We start from the raw sequence: 18957 nt of genomic DNA on the forward strand, positions 1-18957 counted from the left end.
GACAGAGGAGCCTCTTAAAGAAGAAGTTACAGGTCTGTGAGAGACAGAAATCTTGCTTGTTTGTAGGTGACCAAATACTTATTTTCCACCATAATTTGCAAATTAATTCATTAAAAACCCTACAATGTGATTTTCTGGATTTTTTTTATTCTCATTTTGTCTGTCATAGTTGAAGTGTACCTATGATGAAAATTACAGGCCTGTCTCATCTTTTTAAGTGGGAGAACTTGCACAATTGGTGGCTGACTAAATACTTTTTTGCCCCACTGTATGTGCACACTGCCCACAAAATGAGGTGGAAATTGAGCTGCACTTCCTAACCTCCTGCCAAATGTATGACCATATTAGAGACACATATTTCCCAAGGGATTACACATATCCACAAATAATTCAAAACCAAACTCCCTTATCTACTGGGTGAAATACCAGTGTGCCATCACAGCAGCAATATTTGTGACCTGTTGCCACAAGAAAGGGGCAACCAGTGAAGAACAAACACCATTGTAACTACAACCCATATTTATGTTTATTTAATTTCCCTTTTGTACTTTAACCATTTGCACATCGTTACAACACTGTATACTGGATATATACATAATATGACATTTGAAATGTATTTATTATTTTGGAACTTCTGTGAGTGCAATTTTTATAGTTTATTTCACTTTTGTTTATTATCTACCTAACACATGTTTCCCATGCCAATAAAAAGCCCTTGGGAGAGAGAGAGATCTGGAAGCATGCTAGGCTATTTTCATAGTCCTTTAAGTATTTTTTTTATTTTTAAAATTGTATTTATGACGAGCAAAACATATTTTTGCGTTCAATAATTAGATGGGCACATCATGGAACTTTTATTTAGAAGAATTCAAAGATTCTGTTATCAAGTTTGTTTTACTGGCAGAAAGACACGAACTTGCAAGCTAATAGCCAACTAGCGTTACCAAAGACAGTGACCTTTTCTCAATTAACTTTGCTCAACTCCTGCATCCTCTCTCGCCTCCTTTTGAAAAAATGTCAAAGGTTTCAAGAATAAGTTGTGAGGAGAAGGAATGTGGACGAAAATGCGCTTTTATGAAATGAGGCTCCTCTCTCCTCTCCCGCATTATCAGGCAAATAAAGTTTACAGTGGAATCACAAAATACATTTGTAAAGTGACAAAACACATTTAGCTTGTGCAAGACCTTTTATAGATAAAATGATAATTAGTATATAATTTTAAATGTTTGCTTGCATTTCCCCGTCGATAAAACAACAACCACTTCAAAGGGGGTGTGGCTGTTTGAGGTTGTGGACAGTATATAAATATAAAAAATGATTCTGCGAAGGACTCAGGCAGAAGGATAAACATGACTATCCTCGATGAAAGGTGACTATTGAGGAGGGGAGGACTCTCCGGTTTACCTACTAACAAATTGACACTCTCTTCGACCACGTATCTGGTCACGGAGAACGGACTTCTCGATTTTATCCAAATTACTGAGAAAAGGGCAGTGAAACCACTGTGGCCATGTTCGAAACACTCATGTATACGAACGTTCAAGAGCATCAAATACATGATGCATTGTGAGTAAATAGTGACTGATTTAAAAAAATAATACTAGTTATTTGTGATGCAAGGTTTGATTTGAAGATCAGTCCGGCTGTGGCTTGCACTGTCAGCTCCAATGTCGAACTACGGCATTACACTTCCGCCCAAATGCGCAATAGCCGAGAAGCCAGTGATACTAAGCCTGGGGACAAGATTACTGGTCTTTTAGTAGAAGGATATTATGCTGGCAGCACGATTGAGAATTTCTATTCTTCAAAATAAAAGTCACCCTGCAAAGACATGCTACATTTTGGGAATCTCGATTTGTTCTAGCACTCTAGTGCAGTACAACTGTTTTTCACAGCATTGCAACCACTTTATGTGATGTGTATAAAACCCAGTAGCACTTTATATTCCACCCATTCCATTGGTCCAAATGGAATACACTGGAGGCCCATAAATCACATATTGGCTAATAGAGAAAAAAACTATTTTGTGCCAAGGTTAAAAGTGGGGTTGGGATTACTCAGTAGGGTCTGTATTAAGACTGTCTTAATATCCAGCAGCAATTTCTACCCCAATAATTCAATAGGCCTACTGTGTAATGCATTGGGACCAATGGAATGGGTGGAGTAGAATGTGCTGCTGGCTATTACAGTGGGGCAAAAAATAATTTAGTCAGCCACCAATTGTGCAAGTTCTCCCACTTAAAAAGATGAGAGAGGCCTGTAATTTTCATCATAGGTACACTTCAACTATGACAGACAAAATTAGAAAAAAAATCCAGAAAATCACATTGTAGGATTTTTAATGAATTTATTTGCAAATTATGGTGGAAAATAAGTATTTAGTCACCTACAAACAAGCAATATTTCTGGCTCTCACAGACCTGTAAATTCTTCTTTAAGAGGCTCCTCTGTCCCTCCACTCGTTACCTGTATTAATGGCACCTGTTTGAACTTGTTATCAGTATAAAAGACCTCTGTCCACAACCTCAAACAGTCACACTCCAAACTCCACTATGGCCAAGACCAAAGAGCTGTCAAAGGACACCAGAAACAAAATTGTAGACCTGCACCAGGCTGGGAAGACTGAATCTGCAATAGGTAAGCAGCTTGGTTTGAAGAAATCAACTGTGGGAGCAATTATTAGAAAATGGAAGACATACAAGACCACTGATAATCTCCCTCGATCTGGGGCTCCACGCAAGATCTCCCCCCGTGGGGTCAAAATGATCACAAGAACGGTGAGCAAAAATCCCAGAACCACACGGGGGGACCTAGTGAATGACCTGCAGAGAGCTGGGACCAAAGTAACAAAGCCTACCATTAGTAACACACTACGCCGCCAGGGACTCAAATCCTGCAGTGCCAGACGTGTCCCCCTGCTTAAGCCAGTACATGTCCAGGCCCGTCTGAAGTTTGCTAGAGAGCATTTGGATGATCCAGAAGAAGATTGGGAGAATGTCATATGGTCAGATGAAACCAAAATATAACTTTTTGGTAAAAACTCAACTCGTCATGTTTGGAGGACAAAGAATGCTGAGTTGCAGAAAACGTTTGACCTCTGTCATTGCCAACAAAGGGTATATAACAAAGTGTTGAGATAAACTTTTGTTATTGACCAAATACTTATTTTCCACCATAATTTGCAAATAAATTCATTAAAAATCCTACAATGTGATTTTCTGTATTTTTTCCCCCTCATTTTGTCTGTCATAGTTTAAGTGTACCTATGATGAAAATGACAGGCCTCTCTCATCTTTTTAAGTGGGAGAACTTGCACAATTGGTGGCTGACTAAATACTTTTTTGCCCCACTGTATATACGTCAAATTAGGTGTTTGCAATGCTGTGAAAAACAGTTTTACTGCACTAGAGTGTTAAACAATCGATATTCCCAAGCTTAGCGTCTTTGTAGGGGCACACTTACTGTGAAGAATACAAATCCTAGATTGTGCTGCCAACATAATATCCTGCTGCTCAGTATTTAGACCTCAGTCCCCCATGAAATAATACCATAAATAGATTCTACAGATATATATGGTACTAGTCAAAGGTTTGGACACACCTACTCATTCCAATGTTTTTCTTAATGTTTCACTATTTTCTACATTGTAGAATAATAGTGAAGACACACTATGAAATAACACACATGAAATAATGTAGTAACCAAAAAAGTGTTAAACATATCAAAATCTATTTTATATTTGAGATTCTTCAAAGTAGCCATGCTTTGCCTTGACGACAGCTTTGCACACTCTTGGCATTCTCTCAACCAGCTTCACGAGGTAGTCACCTGGAATGTATTTCAATTAACAGCTGTGCCTTGTTAAAAGTTTTGTGGAATTTCTTTCCTTTTTAATGCATTTGAGCCAATCAGTTGTGTTGTGACAAGGTAGGGGTGGTATACAGAAGATAACCCTATTTGGTCAAAGACCAAGTCTATATTATGGAAAGAACAGCTCAAATAAGCAAAGAGAAACGACAGTCCATCATTACATTAAGACATGAAGGTCAGCCAAACCGAGAAAATTTCAAGAACTTTGAAAGTTTCTTCAAGTGCGGTCGCAAAACCCATCAAGCGCTATGATGAAACTGTCTCTCATGAGGACCGCCACAGGAAAGGAAGACCCAGAGTTACCAGCCTCAGAAATTGAAGCCCAAATAAATGCTTCACATTGTTCAAGAAACAGACACCTCAACATCAACTGTTCAGAGGAGATCGTGTGAATCAGGCCATCATAGTTGAACTGCTGCAAAGAAACCACTACTAAAGGACACCAAAAAGAAGAAGAGACTTGCTTGGGACAAGAAACATGAACAATGGACATTAGACTGGTGGAAATCTGTCCTTTGGTCTGATGAGTCCAAATTTGAGATTTTTGGTTCCACCCGCCGTGTCTTTGTGAGACACAGAGTAGGTAAATGGATGATCTCCGCATGTGTGAAGCATGGAGGAGGAGGGGTGATGGTCCGGGGTGCTTTGCTGGTGACACTGTCTGTGATTTATTTAGAATCCAAGACACACTTACAGCATTCTGCAGCGATACGCTATCCCATCTGGTTTGCGGTTAATGGGACTATCATTTGTTTTTCAACAGGACATTGACCCAACACACCTCCAGGCTGTGTAAGGGCTATTTGACCAAGAAGGAGAGTGATGGAGTGCTGCATCAGATGACCTGGCCTCCACAATCACCTGATCTCAACACAATTGAGATCGTTTGGGATGTTGGACCGCAGAGTGAAGGGAAATCAGCCAACAAGTACTCAGCATATGTGGGAACTCCTTCAAGACTGTTGGAAAAGCATTGCAGGTGAAGCTGGTTGACAGATTGCCAAGAGTGTGCAAAGCTGCCATGTGTAACCTTTATTTAACTAGGTAAGTCAGTTAAGAACAAATTCTTATTTACAATGACGGCCTACACCGGCCAAACCCATATGACGCTGGGCCAACTGCATGCCACCCTATGGGACTCCCAATCACAGTCAGTTGTGATACAGCCTGGATTCAAACCAGGGTGTCTGTAGTGAGACCTCAAGCACCGAGATCAAATCAAATCATCAAATCAAATCAAATGTATTTATATAGCCCTTCGTACATCAGCTGATATCTCAAAGTGCTGTACAGAAACCCAAACTGCTGTTGTGCCGTAGACCGCTGCGCTACTCAGGAGCCCCTGCCATCAAGGCAAAGGGTGGCTACTTTGAAGAATTTAAATTATAAAATATATTTTGATTTGTTTAACACTTTTTTAGTTACTACATGATTCCACATGTGTTATTTCATAGTTTTGATGTATTTCTTCACTATTATTCTACAATGTAGGAAATAGTAAAAATAAATAAAAACCCTTGAATGAGTAGGTGTGTCCAAACATTTGACTGGTACTGTATATTTTTTATTTTTTTATTTTTAAAGGGGTGGATCAGCTAAATATTGCGGAAAGAAGATACAGTATGTTCCATCAATGTAATTGTCTGCATCATTTCCAATCCCCCATATATTTTTGGGGTAAATATATTTATCCATACACACATGCATACATATACACATATATACATACACATACCTATATAGACATACATACTTTTTTAAAGAATATACCTTTATTATTATTTCCCGCAAACCCTACCACCGATCCCCCAATTGGAGTAAACGAATAAACATTTAGACTTTTACCTTCAATTATACATCTTAATACACATTTTACATTCACAGTCTATTTTACAATAGTTATTTTTTGTTTGTTTTTAGTCCTTCCTCTATTTCTGATGTCCATCCAGTTTGATTTCTATTTGTAACTATGCTATTTCACAAAAGTTCTGAACATATATACATTTTACAGACCCCGTATGTTCTACATGTTTTATCTTGCCATTAGACCCTTCAGCTCCATTCAACCTCTCCCATCTATCTCACAACATCATCCATTTTTAATTTCTATTTGCCATATATTTTTCAACTGTGCTGTGATGCTTCACAAAAACGACTTGAGCCTTTCTATTCTCATAGCTTCTACAGATTGTAAATTAAAAATAAACATTTTTGCTAAAATAATTATTATATTATTGATTGATTGACAATGGCTTTTCAAATCACCCAGTATTGCTGTCTGCAGCGTTAGTTCTAGGCAAATGTTGCAATTCTTCAGCCATTCCTGGACCTGTGACCAAAAACGAGCTAAATATGGACAATACCAAAATAAATGATCTAATGACTCTGCCTCCTCACAGCAGAATCTGCAGAGCTGGGAAGATACTGTATATATTTTTAATTATTTTCATAAATTCCTTTTTGCATATGCTTATAGGCACCATAAAAATGGACTTTGATTAAAATTGAATATCTTTTAAATGAGTTGTTCACATTGTAATGTTTTGAAATGTGGGCATTTATTTTGAAGGTTTCATCATTACCATACGACAGTGACGTCATATTTTTTTTCTGCTGTCGGACTACTAGTCCAGCCAGCTAGCTACCAACTCAGCTATCTGGTGTCTGATAGTCATCACTGTCTAATCATGGGACTAAAACCAAATTCTGCTCTAAAGGCGTCGAAGACATTGTTTGTTTTACCTTCTCTGTTTACATTTCTTTTAGTGGGTAGTCAAGGCGAGAATACTGCTATGGACAATGTTGCTACTGAGAGGAGGGCTGAGGAAAGCCATAGACAAGACAGTGCCAACCTTCTTATTTTCATAATGCTCTTAACTCTCACTATTTTAACCATTTGGCTGTTTAAACACCGTCGCTTCAGGTTTCTACACGAAACAGGACTGGCAATGATCTATGGTGAGGACCTTCGTGAACTCTGTAGCTAGCTAGCTAACGTTAGCTATATAATGCAGAATGACAACACTGAGTGCGCTACATCCTACAGTTCATGCCACATCGTTGCAAGATGGCAATGAAATAGCATGCCTTGGCTTACATGCATAATGCCCATATTAACGTGTACTTGCTATTTCTTGATAAGATGTATTTGACACCCCTTTTCATCTGTATGTCTGCCTGACCTGTATCTGACTGGCCTCTATCGCTGTCCACTCCTCAGGTCTGCTGGTGGGGGTGATCCTTCGTTTTGGGGTTCATGTGCCACGAAATATGAACAATGTGACTATGAACTGCAGTGTGAATGCCAGCCCAGCAACTCTTCTGGTCAACGTCAGCGGGCGCTTTTATGAGTACACACTGAAGGGTGAAGTCAGCACCGTCAAGGGGCATGACGTGCAGGATGATGAGATGCTCAGGAAGGTACAGTACTCTTTCACTCACTGTCAATTTACACACACATTACCAGCAGACTGGATGGTCCTAGACCTAGATGGTAGTCTACTCTGAAATGGTCTCCTTTCACTGTCTCCCAATCATGACCACTGATGGCTGAAAATACTTGATAGCCATCATATTGCTTTTTCCCATTTCCATTTTTCCAGATCAGTGGTGTAATGAATGAGGAGTAGGAAAGGGAGCTATTTAATAGTTGTGTGACAAAGTCTACAATCATTAACACGGGCTGGATGTTGTCTGATAAGCTTTGAGCTGCCTGCAGAGGAGTGATTCGGCATAGATTGTGTTTAGATTGTTACAGTATGGGTTGATTAGTTTTCTAACTTTTCATTATTTTCTGCAAGGTGACCTTTGACCCTGAAGTATTTTTCAACATTTTGCTGCCTCCAATCATCTTCCATGCTGGCTACAGCTTGAAGCGGGTAAGATAATTCATGGCTTGAAGACTGTGTGCCGGCACCATAGAAAAGTCTTCTGTGTACTTAACTGGAATACTATTTTGTTGTCTCCCCTACACCTCCATTGTGTTTCAGCGACACTTCTTCAGGAATCTGGGGTCCATCCTTGCCTATGCTTTCATGGGGACAGTCATATCATCTTTTGTCATTGGGTGAGCCCATTTCTTTAAAACGATCAAAATGGTGTGAGCATGTGCTCACTCTGTGTGCAATAATAGTGTTTTAACATGGTTTTTGAATGACTACCTCATCTCTGTACCCCACACATACAATTATCTGTAAGTTCCCTCAGTTAAGCAGTGAATTTCAAACACGGATTCAACCACAAAGACCAGGGATGTTTTCAATGCCGCGCAAAGAAGGGCACGTATTGGTAGATGGGTAAAAAAGAAAAAAAGCAGACATTGAATATTCCTATGAGCATGGTGTAGTTATTAATTACACTTTGGATGGTGTATCAATACACCCAGTCACTACAATGATACAGGTGTCCTTTCTAACTCCGTTGCCACTGCTAAGTAAATATAGGGGAAACCCAGGTTATTTTGGAGTGGTTTCAGCTTTGTGTTATAGTACAGTGGTTCCCAACCTTTTTTGGTTACTGAATTTTGCTCTGACTAGAATACCCCTGAAGTACCCTCTCGTGCATTTTGGGAACCTCTGTTGTAGCAGACGGAAGTAGACACACATTTGTGGGTGATTTGCCATCAACTAAAAGATTCAAACCTGTTGAAATGATGAACTAATAACGGTCTTGGGTGAAACATTATGGAGTCTTAAAGGAGGCCTGGTAAACTTTGATAAATAATTCATTTCTTAATTATGCTTTTAGATACACATTTCAAATATATGTAGACAATCCTTTCTACAAAGGACCTTTCTATGGATTACATTTGGCGAAATTCCCCCTAATTGTGGTCTTGTTTTGTTCTGTTTACGTGATTAATCACTCTCTTTTCTCTTACAGGCTGGTTATGTATGGCTGTGTGACATTAATGAAGGCGGTTGGGCAGTTGGGAGGGGACTTTTTCTTTACTGACTGCCTCTTTTTTGGTGCCATTGTCTCAGCCACAGACCCAGGTAATCATCCCCACCCTGACTAGCATAGCCTATACCAGGGCTATTCAACTCTTACCCTACGAGGTCTGGAGCCTGATGGTTTTCTGTTCTACCGAATAAATAATTATGCCCACCTGGTGTCCCAGGTCTAAATCAGTGCCTGGTTTTAAAGACATCCGCATGCTTCCCATCCAAATCAGTTCGGAACAGTTTGTGCGTATATTGTGATGACATTTTGTGAAGTTTTTGGTCTTCGACAAGGGTTTTTCCAGCTGTTCGTGCGCACAACATTTTTTCTTGAGGCAAGCCGAAGTTTGTAGCCGAAGTTGGTAGCCGAAGTCTATGCCCCTTCGTTTGTGATTGGTCAACAGTAGGAATTATTCAAGTGTTTGTTGTCATTTAATGAGAGACTCATTTTCATGCACATTTTTTCACTTGAGAATTACTGCACCAGACATCTGTTAAATGTAAAATTGCGCGACTACGATCTCCTCGGCACAAACGTCAAAATTAATGACAGCTTTCTTGAGTTATTTTAGATTAATTCTGACTCTTGAGGAAGTGTATACTGGCTACGGCATCTCAAGAAGGACAAACGGTACTAATGCCACTTTTTCACATTTTTCAAGCGAATGTCTTTTTAAAGTGGTATGCGAGCACATGTTCGCCTTGCCGAATCGAAGCATGCTGAATCCTTTAGAGGGGAACAATGGGAAAAAAAGCAGTTGAACTGGCATTGAGGTCTAGAGTTGAGTTTGAGGGGCCTATTCTGTACACAGTGCTACAATATGCTTTAGCTGTAAACTCCATTGAACAGTCTTATTAACTACTTTAGCATTTGTGTTAGCGATTTTAAGCGTTCTGATTAGCCTACATTGCAATCATATGGAGTATGAGTATGTATGTGACGTTCCTGCTGTTGCTCCCACAGTGACAGTACTTGCCATATTCAACGAGCTGAAGGTGGATGTGGACCTGTACGCCCTGATGTTTGGAGAGAGTGTACTCAACGACGCTGTGGCCATAGTTCTATCTTCGTAAGTCTCTGTCCTTTTCAACATCACATTGCGCACCTCTCCTCATCTTCTTGTCTATGTTGTCCAATCCTGTCACTTTCATTGGTGTTTAGAGATGTGTTGACTTTGTGCAGACACTAACCGCACCCCCTCACATTTTACTGGCCACCTGTATACAGAGTTCTTCTGCATTACGAAAAGCAGAGCAGGCAGGCCCGGCATGGCCATGGAGAGACCACAGCATTGGTAGAGGAACAGGGGATCCCCCCTAGGTGGGCTATGGTTATAGTCTGCCTCACCCAGCTTTACTATACCACACCCCCCCTGCTACTTTAGGTTACTGTAGGCTCAGCAAATTACCAGCTAATGAAAACAGGTCCTTGAGTAAGGCCTAAGTGGTTACAACAACGGACTGTTCTTATGTTGTGACCCCTACTGAAGACCTGCTCAGCACCGCAGATGGCATTGTTTTTGGTACCTTGTGTACTTATTGATAGTAAATACCAGGTTTAAAAGTGGGCGTTGTGGAAAACATCATTCCTCTTGAAAGGGAGTATGTGCTGGTGATTTGCTGTTCAGGTAGAACGGGTATAGCCTACTTGTTGGTTGATGACCTTTTTTCAGTGTGTGTAATTCTCTGTTAAGTTTCTCTATATTGCTCTTGTTTGCTGTGCAGGTTATTCGCTGTTGTGGTCATTAAGAGTGTGTGGAACCCAACTGCAGTCCCTGTAGGGTTTACAATCAGCATCTTTCTTAATTAGCATCTAGATTAGCAATTTAATTAGCCTATGCCAAGTCAGACCTTTTAATCAATCTGTTCTCACACCATTCAATGATCAAGAGACCTGTGTGGAGTGGAGTTGGGTTCCTATAGGTTGGGATTTGTTTGACAAATGATAATTTCCCCCTCAGTTTTGGAAGGAGAGGCTCTTATAACTGTGTTGTAGGCATAGCTGCTAGCTATGTAGACATGGTAAGCACCTCCCCAGACTTTTGTGCTGTAAATACAAAAGTTGTGGGTCGTTCCACGAAATGAGTCCCTTTTGGGTAGTGTGACTTGGTTGAGACAAAATAAACATTTTAGTAAGTGCCAAATAAAGTAACAGGGTTGATGATTTCATCTTCCATTGTCCATAAATCCCCTTGTTACAGGGGAATGGAAGCTTGTGTGCTACAGGAGAGAGCAATTACATTGCTAAAAAAATGTCTTACCTGACTACGGTATCTATGGGTAACACTGACTACGGTATCTATGGGTAACACTGTTGACGTGTTATGCTCGACTCACTCAGTTTTTCACGACAAAACACTAGAAAATGTCCAAAAAGATTATAACCAGCTCACCTGCTTTTACACTATGATTTGACTATTGTTTCACCACATCAAAACGAGAGTTCTATTTCAAATAATCGCTGAGTCACTCAGTATGGGTAACGCCTTCATTGGGCGTAAACATTAAGGAACTCCTATCACACAACGCCTGTCATAGACAGACTGGAGCGACAGCCAATAGGGGGGACCCCGCACCTTTAAGGCGGTGTCGCTCCCTCACCTCACTTCAGTTCTTCCTTATGAGGTCGTAATACTTCTTTATACTGTCCTTAGCATCGACTTTGGACTACTGCTTTCCTGCTAAACTGTTCATAGGCGAACCCGTGAGGATTCACTGCTGAGCGTAGGAATTCAGCTACTTTTTTGGGGGGGATCATTCCCTTTCTTTGCTCTGTTCCAGAGGCTCTCTGCTTCTACAGGACAAGGGAACATCTTTTTCCACTATACAGGTGTATTTGGCTGCCATCTCTGCCTGCCGTATGAAGGGCGCACGTCGCCTACGCCCAGTACCCAAACAGCTAGTCCCACCCTGGGAACTTTCTGCTGTACTTTAGGTACTTTTACAGTCACCGTTGGGAGCCTCTGTAAAGCGAGGACATTTCCTTAGTCATTACATCCACAAAGTGGGTGAGTGAGCCGCACGCTCTGTCAGTTTCACCACTCGTGCCTGTACCTTGCCCTGGGATTATCCAAGGTTACTTCAACCTAAACCCTTTTTTGTGCCTACCACTGTTTTTCCCCATGAAGGAACAGTGATTCCCCATGAAGGAACAGTGATTCCCCATGAAGGAACAGTGATTCCCCATGAAGGAACAGTGATTCCCCATGAAGGAACAGTGATTCCCCATGAAGGAACAGTGATTCCCCATGAAGGAACAGTGATTCCCCATGAAGGAACAGTGATTCCCCATGAAGGAACAGTGATTCCCCATGAAGGAACAGTGATTCCACTGCTTGTGTCTTGCGCTTGTTTTGCGCTTCTACATGAACAGGAAGAGAGACCAGCTTATCACATTAAATAAATAATTTCATGAAATTACTTTGTCAAAGCAACAAAATAACTAGGGCTTTACGATGATGGTGGAAACTTGGAGAAATGTTTGGGTTAAGTGGGCTAAAATCTTCCTAGAAGTCAGAGGAGGCACAGAGAGACATATCAAAATGCAGAATTTTGGCACTTTAGCAAGTCTTTATTCAGATTTATTGGAAATTCCATATATTAAAGGGCACTTCATTTAATATAAAATGCAGACTTCAATATTGGTGCACAATTTCTACTTAAAATATAAAAGGGACACAAAAGGGACTTATTTTGTGGAATGACCCATGTACAGATGTTGCAGAGATACTGTATCTTACTGATGTCTTCACATTTTCTCTTTCATTTTCCCTTTTGCATTGTAAACATGTGCGTTGTTAGTAGTAGAGCCTCCTAACGCTTACACCTGTCTTTGGCTCCATGTGTCTGCACTGGTTACAGCTCCATAGGTGCCTATCAGCCAGCCGGGGACAACAGCCACACATTCGACGCAACAGCCATGATCAAATCTTTTGGTGTGTTCCTTGGGGTCTTCAGTGGATCCCTTGCCCTTGGTGTGGCCACCGGAGTCATGACTGCACTGATATCCTTTTGTGTGCCAGAGGATGGCATTCATTCAAAAGAAAAGAGTGTGAATTTTATAGACAAAAATAATTGAAAGTCTGCTAATCTGCTTTATCTAAGGCAATTTGCTGTTTTTTAAAGGCATTACAGCTTCTATTCTCCAGGAGTAACGCATTTGCTGTGTTATCGTATTATCTCATCCTTGAATGTTGCGATGTTTCTGTGATGGATTGAAGTTCTCGATCTGTTCCTTGACCTGTCGCTCGTCACGTCACCAAGTTCACTAAGCTGCGTGATTTCCCCCTGCTGGAGACGGCCCTCTTCTTCCTCATGTCCTGGAGCACTTTCCTGCTGGCCGAGGCCTGTGAAATGACTGGTAACTAATGCAGTGTTTACATACACACGTACACACACACACGTACACACACGGTTTCAAGCTTGCATAGGTGAGTCCCCATCACATGCTGATCTGTGTGGACTTTCTCGTGCAGGTGTGGTGGCCGTGTTGTTCTGTGGGATGACCCAGGCTCACTACACGTTCAACAACCTTTCTCCTGACTCTCAGGACAGGACCAAACAGGTACGGGAACACATACCGGTCTAGTTGCTTTAAACCATGTTGTAGGTTTTTGTTAGACAATGCCTGGCCTAAAATTTGAATATACATTTACACTATTAAATTGTTTATTTTGGTTGATATTGTTTTTGTCTCTCGTCCCAAAGCTATTTGAGCTCCTGAACTTTCTGGCGGAGAATTTCATATTTTCCTATATGGGCCTGACACTGTTCTCCTTCCAGTCCCATGTGTTCAACCCCTTGTTCATCATTGGAGCATTTGTATCCTAAAAAACAGAGAGAGAGAGAGAGGCAAAAAAATAAATAATTATACAGCCAATGTAATATCTTTAATTATAACTGTAGTTTTTCCCATCCAGAAGCCACTTTCCTTAACTGCTGTCCCCTACCAGATTGCAGTATTCCTTGGCAGGGCAGCCAACATCTACCCCCTCTCTTTCTTGCTCAATTTGGGCCGTAAAAACAAAATTGGATCTAACTTCCAACATGTTATGATGTTTGCAGGTAGGAGCCTGTCTGTAGTTGTCCTGTTCTAGAAGGACTTGGATGATTGATGTCTGTAGATCATGTTTGCGGTGTAGTTTTCTCTCATTTCACTGTCTTCTCTGATATCTGTTGATCAGGCCTGCGGGGGGCTATGACCTTTGCCCTCTCCATCCGGGACACGGCCACATACGCCCGGCAGATGATGTTCTCCACCACCCTCCTGATCGTCTTCTTCACTGTGTGGGTGTGTGGAGGCGGCACCACCCCAATGCTCTCCTTCATGAGTATACGGTGAGTCTCACCTAGATGTCCCAACTTTCACCACTAGTTTGATCATTATGCCTCGATTAGATAGATGGATGTATACCTCTACTGTATGTTCTTCTTACACATTCTCATCCTTGTTTTTGTGCTAGTGTGGGAGTGGACTCGGACCAAGACAGCTCAGTAAGTAACCAACGATCTGATTGTCCATGATTCTGAGATTTGCTTCTAAAGGACAGCAGAAGTCTGTTTGCAGGGTAGCGTTGTGTGGACAAAAGAATAGGAATAGTGCACAATTGGAGATTGTGGTTGTACCGCTATGGTATTACAAAAGTCACATGCTCACTTTTATGTCTTTGAGCAGGTGACTGTTTCGGATGGAACGCAACATAGGAACACCAAACACGAGAGTGCCTGGCCTTTCAGAATATGGTACAATTTTGACAATACGTATCCTTTTTCTGCTACATGTCACACCTGAAGCCTTTAGAATGTGGCTGTGAGGCATTAGATGAAGCCATGACAATCCAGTCTTCAACTTGAACCAACCATTGAGGAAACACTGTTCAGTGGTGATTATCTGCGGTATATTGGCCATATACCACACCCCTTCGGGCCTTGTTGCTTAATTATACACTAGAGGCCACTCTTTGAATTTCCTTTGAAAAGTGAAGGCAAGTCAGTTCATGTGATACACATTCCTCAATGAAAATATGACAAGGCACTAAATGCCTTTTATAGAGGTTATTCCTTCATTAATGGTGATTGGGTTCAGACTACTATAAATAAGCAATAAGGCCCGAGAGGGTGTGGTATATGGCCAATATACCACTGCTAAGGGCTGTTCTAATGCACGATGCAACACGGAGTGCCTTAATACAGCCCTTAGCCGTGGTATATTGGCCATAATATCACAAACCCCTGAGGTGCCTTATTCCTATTACAAACTAGTTACCAACGTAATTAGAACAGTAAAAATACATTTTTTGTTATACCTGTGATATACGGTCTGATATACCACGTCTGTCAGCCAATCAGCATTCAGGGCTCAAACCACCCAAGTTTGTAACAGCGTTTAGAGTCCCCTGAGGATTAGATCCCTTGACTGCAGCCTTCTCCAGCTACCTGAAACCCCTGTTGACTCACAGCGGCCCACCCCTCACTGCCACCCTACCTGCCTGCTGTGGCCCCTTGGCTCGCTGTCTCACCAGCACTCAGGCATATGAGGTGAGTACACGCACGCACGCACGCACGCACGTACGTACGTAGTGGTTCATGATTCCTTCTCTCTCTAGAATGAAGGGCACCAGCACAATGATGATTCTGACGAACTGGTCCTGAACGACGGCAATGCAACCATGTATGGTGATGTCACAGTGAGCACCGACGCATCGGGCACCCTCACCACCAACCATAAACACCTGTCTGCCTCCACCATGGGCATAACCTCGGAGGAGGCCCTGGACCAGGAGCTGGCGTTTGGGGAGCATGAACTGGTCATCAGGGGAACACGTCTGGTCCTGCCCATGGACGACCCCCCTGAACCCACTGTGACCCTGCCACCTCCCCCCACCTCCCCCCCGCCTTTCTCAGATCCCTTCTCTGATCCCTTTTCAGATCCTTTCTCCGATCCCAGACGCAACAGACTCTAGAGGCCAAGGGCTCTCCTTTTCTGTCTAGCCATCCCTTGGTCTTGAACAACCCCTGCTTTGAAAAGCAAAATTGGTTGTGTTATGTGGTGGTCTTTACCCATGCCTGCCTCTTTCTCCTCTGCCCATTCATGTATTTGTATATTTTAAAAAGTACATCCTATATTTATTTATGTATTTATTTACTCTGTATTTATATGTCGAGGTCTTCATTGTTGCCCTTACCCCACAGGGAGTCGTCGGGGGTTTCAAGAGCCATGCTTCCTTTCTTTTTCAAAACATGGAAACATAAATATGAATTTCAGTGGTGATTTTTATGTCATGGGAGTAGTTTAGAGTGTACTTTAGTTGCTAGTAAGTTGTGAATAATAAGTTTCACTCAGTTCTCCTACCTGACTGCTACTGGCTGATGTGAGGGTCATTATTTAAGTCAGAGGCATCTGTATTGGGGGCTCCAGGATGCTGAACTGTTTTTAACAAGTGCCTAATTATATATATATTTTTCAATTTATGCAGATTTGTACATATTCATTAATAATTTACAGTAAATCATTTGGATTATTCTAACTTGGAACCCAGCTCAGTGTTATACCAAGACCCTACGGAATACAATGCAATATTGTACTATGAACCTTTTTCCCTACATTGTAATATTCATTAGTTGTAGTTGATTGATATACATTTGCAAATGAAGCCTGGTGGAAATGATTAAGATATGTCATTACTTTAAATGAAATATTGACATTTTCATAAGCAGATTTCTAAGTCTGGAGATTCCTGTCACCTCCACTCTTGCTCTGTGAACGACAAGGCCCTTAACTATAAGCAGATGCCTTGATACTGAATCTAACGACCTGAGCAGAAAGCTGTGGCGAAGGGTTTGGTACAATACTGTACAGAGCTGCTTTCTATGGACTCAGTCCAGTCCAGGCTGAATGTGTGTATGGGCTCTAAAGACAGCTAGCTGGAACTGTCACTCTCTGAGCTCCTGCTATGCAGGATTAGTTTTTGTTTTCAAAGAATTATACCTGCCGAACCCTTTCTTTCTCAGTCAGGTGGGCAGCAACTATGAACAGATTTTTGCGCTTTATTACATATAATTTGTTTGCATTGTGATCTTTATTTAGATTGAAAGACCTGACTAGAATTCAACCCTACCACCGACAGTAGCTAGAGTAACCACATGTTATGCAGGCGATGGTTCATATAGTCTAAACTCTAACTGGAACTAATCTAGTCTGTAAATGGGATTGTAGTTCAGCTCAGATATTTATCATAGTAACTTAAAGCTCAGTTGTTAAAGTAGCAGAAAATTCAACCTGAAAAGGTGAGGCAGCCTTTACTTGTTTCCAACAGTATTTGGATATATGATATTGATGTAGCTATATTTTGTGAATAGTTTGTTTTTGTTAATGAAATGTGAATTCTACAAAATACAGTTAATTTGGATGTGGGGAGAGACAAACTTATGAAAAGTCTCAATGTACAGTAGCCTAAATACTCAATATGTGAATCTAATGTGAATGAAAATAAATTATTCTATTCGGCTACAAAATTATTTTGGATGTTGTTTTTTTTTCCTGTTTCAAGAACCAAATCCATGTAACTTTTGTATTTATTTACAAGTATGTTATATGTGTAACGTGTAGTATTTCAAAAACACTTCCTTTCAGTACACAACGTATAAAGAGTAGTGGTAGACACATTTTAAATGGACTGATCAATCAATATTTCACCCCAATAAGTGGTTAATCGTTAATTCAACCTTTTCCTGAAGACTTGGCTAATAATATTCTGTGTGGAAATACAATACAGTTGGGTTGATTGGAAGGCAGTCGTATCCTGTCCTGATTTTTTTTTTTTTTCTTCCTGATATCCTGCCTCCGGATGAGCGGTTTGCTTTTGTAGAGTACATTTACTGTAATAGGCTATATCCTGTTCAGAAGAAAAGTGGCGATTGTGCAGATCAGGGAGTGCGTGCGCGTGTCCCACAACTTTCTTTGAACTTGGTTTGAACTTTGAAGTTGCATGGACAGATCCGAATCTTGTGTCAGAATGAATTAATACAAGGACATTAGATACAATTTGTATAGCTATTGGTGCGGTATGTTTATCGAGTATCCTAAATTGTAAACACGAATGTACAGTAAAGTCATTCATTATAATACAGTTGAAATCGGAAGTTTCCATACACCTTAGCCAAATACATTTAAACTCAGTTTTTCACAATTCCTGACATTTAATCAGAGTAATAATTCCCTGTCTTAGGTCAGTTAGGATCACCACTTTATTTTAAGAATGTGAAATGTCAGAATAATAGTAGAGAGAAGGATTTATTTCAGCTTTTATTTCTTTCATCACATTCCCAGTGGGTCAGAAGTTTGCATACACTCAATTAGTATTTGGTAGCATTGCCTTTAAATTGTTTAACTTGGGTGAAAAAGTTTCCGGTAGCCTTCCACAAGCTTCCCACAATAAGTTGGGTGAATTTTGGCCCATTCCTCCTGACAGAGCTGGTGTAACTGAGTCAGGTTTGTAGGCCTCCTTGCTCGCACACGCTTTTTCAGTTCTGCACACACATTTTCTATAGGATTGAGGTCAGGGCTTTGTGATGGCCACTCTAATACCTTAACTTTGTTATCCTTAAGCCATTTTGCCACAGATTTGGAAGTATGCTTGGGGTCATTGTCCATTTGGAAAACTCATTTGCGACCAAGCTTTAACTTCCTGACTGATGTCTTGAGATGGTGCTTCAATATATCCACATAATTTCCCCTCCTCGTGATGCCATCTATTTTGTGAAGTGCACCTGTCCCTCCTGCAGCAAAGCACCCCCACAACATGATGCTGCCACCCCGTGCTTCATGGTTGGGGTGGTGTTCTTTAGCTTGCAACTCTCCCCCTTTATGGCCAAACAGTTCTATTTTTGTTTTAATCAGACCAGAGGACATTTCTCCAAAAAGTATGATCTTTGTCCCTATGTGCAGTTGCCAACCGTAGCTTTTTTATGGCGGTTTTGGAGCAGTGGCTTCTTCCATGCTGAGCAGCCTTTCAGGTTATGTCGATATAGAAGTTGTTTTACTGTGGATATAGATACTTTTATACCTGTTTCCTCCAGCATCTTCACAAGGTCCTTTGCTGTTGTTCTGGGATTGATATAGTAGATGTCCTAACCGACTATCCAAAAC

The 18957-nt window shown here is 41.0% G+C and overlaps 1 protein-coding gene across 2 annotated transcripts; it reads left to right on the forward strand.

Annotated features, from left to right (window-relative positions):
• The first annotated feature begins 6384 nt into the window (after positions 1-6384).
• On the forward strand, positions 6385-17327 carry LOC110510134 (sodium/hydrogen exchanger 6). Of its 2 annotated transcripts, none has more exons than XM_021591480.2 (16): positions 6385-6828; positions 7091-7290; positions 7671-7748; positions 7860-7936; positions 8752-8864; positions 9775-9880; positions 12672-12813; positions 13065-13170; positions 13286-13374; positions 13518-13631; positions 13763-13874; positions 13994-14147; positions 14273-14303; positions 14482-14570; positions 15242-15347; positions 15416-17327. In XM_021591480.2, the coding sequence occupies exons 1-16, from the start codon at positions 6558-6560 to the stop codon at positions 15770-15772; spliced, it is 2145 nt and encodes a 714-aa protein (XP_021447155.1). In that variant the 5' UTR covers positions 6385-6557; the 3' UTR covers positions 15773-17327. The 2 variants fall into 2 exon arrangements, with proteins under 2 accessions (XP_021447155.1, XP_021447156.1); XM_021591481.2 differs by having other exon boundaries at positions 6390-6828; positions 14485-14570.
• Positions 17328-18957: the final 1630 nt, after the last annotated feature.

The sequence above is a fragment of the Oncorhynchus mykiss genome, chromosome Y (genome assembly GCF_013265735.2).
Source record: "Oncorhynchus mykiss isolate Arlee chromosome Y, USDA_OmykA_1.1, whole genome shotgun sequence".
NCBI classification, from domain to species: Eukaryota; Metazoa; Chordata; class Actinopteri; order Salmoniformes; family Salmonidae; genus Oncorhynchus; species Oncorhynchus mykiss.

What these genes read in the sequence shown, in the direction of transcription:
- LOC110510134 (XM_021591480.2), top strand. Translation starts at nt 6,558, where the DNA reads ATGGGACTAAAACCAAATTCTGCTCTAAAGGCGTCGAAGACATTGTTT. An exon ending in CTCTCCTTCATGAGTATACG is followed by an intron (nt 14,148 to 14,272) that starts GTGAGTCTCACC and finishes TTTTTGTGCTAG; the next exon opens with TGTGGGAGTGGACTCGGACC. An exon ending in ACTCGGACCAAGACAGCTCA is followed by an intron (nt 14,304 to 14,481) that starts GTAAGTAACCAA and finishes TATGTCTTTGAG; the next exon opens with CAGGTGACTGTTTCGGATGG.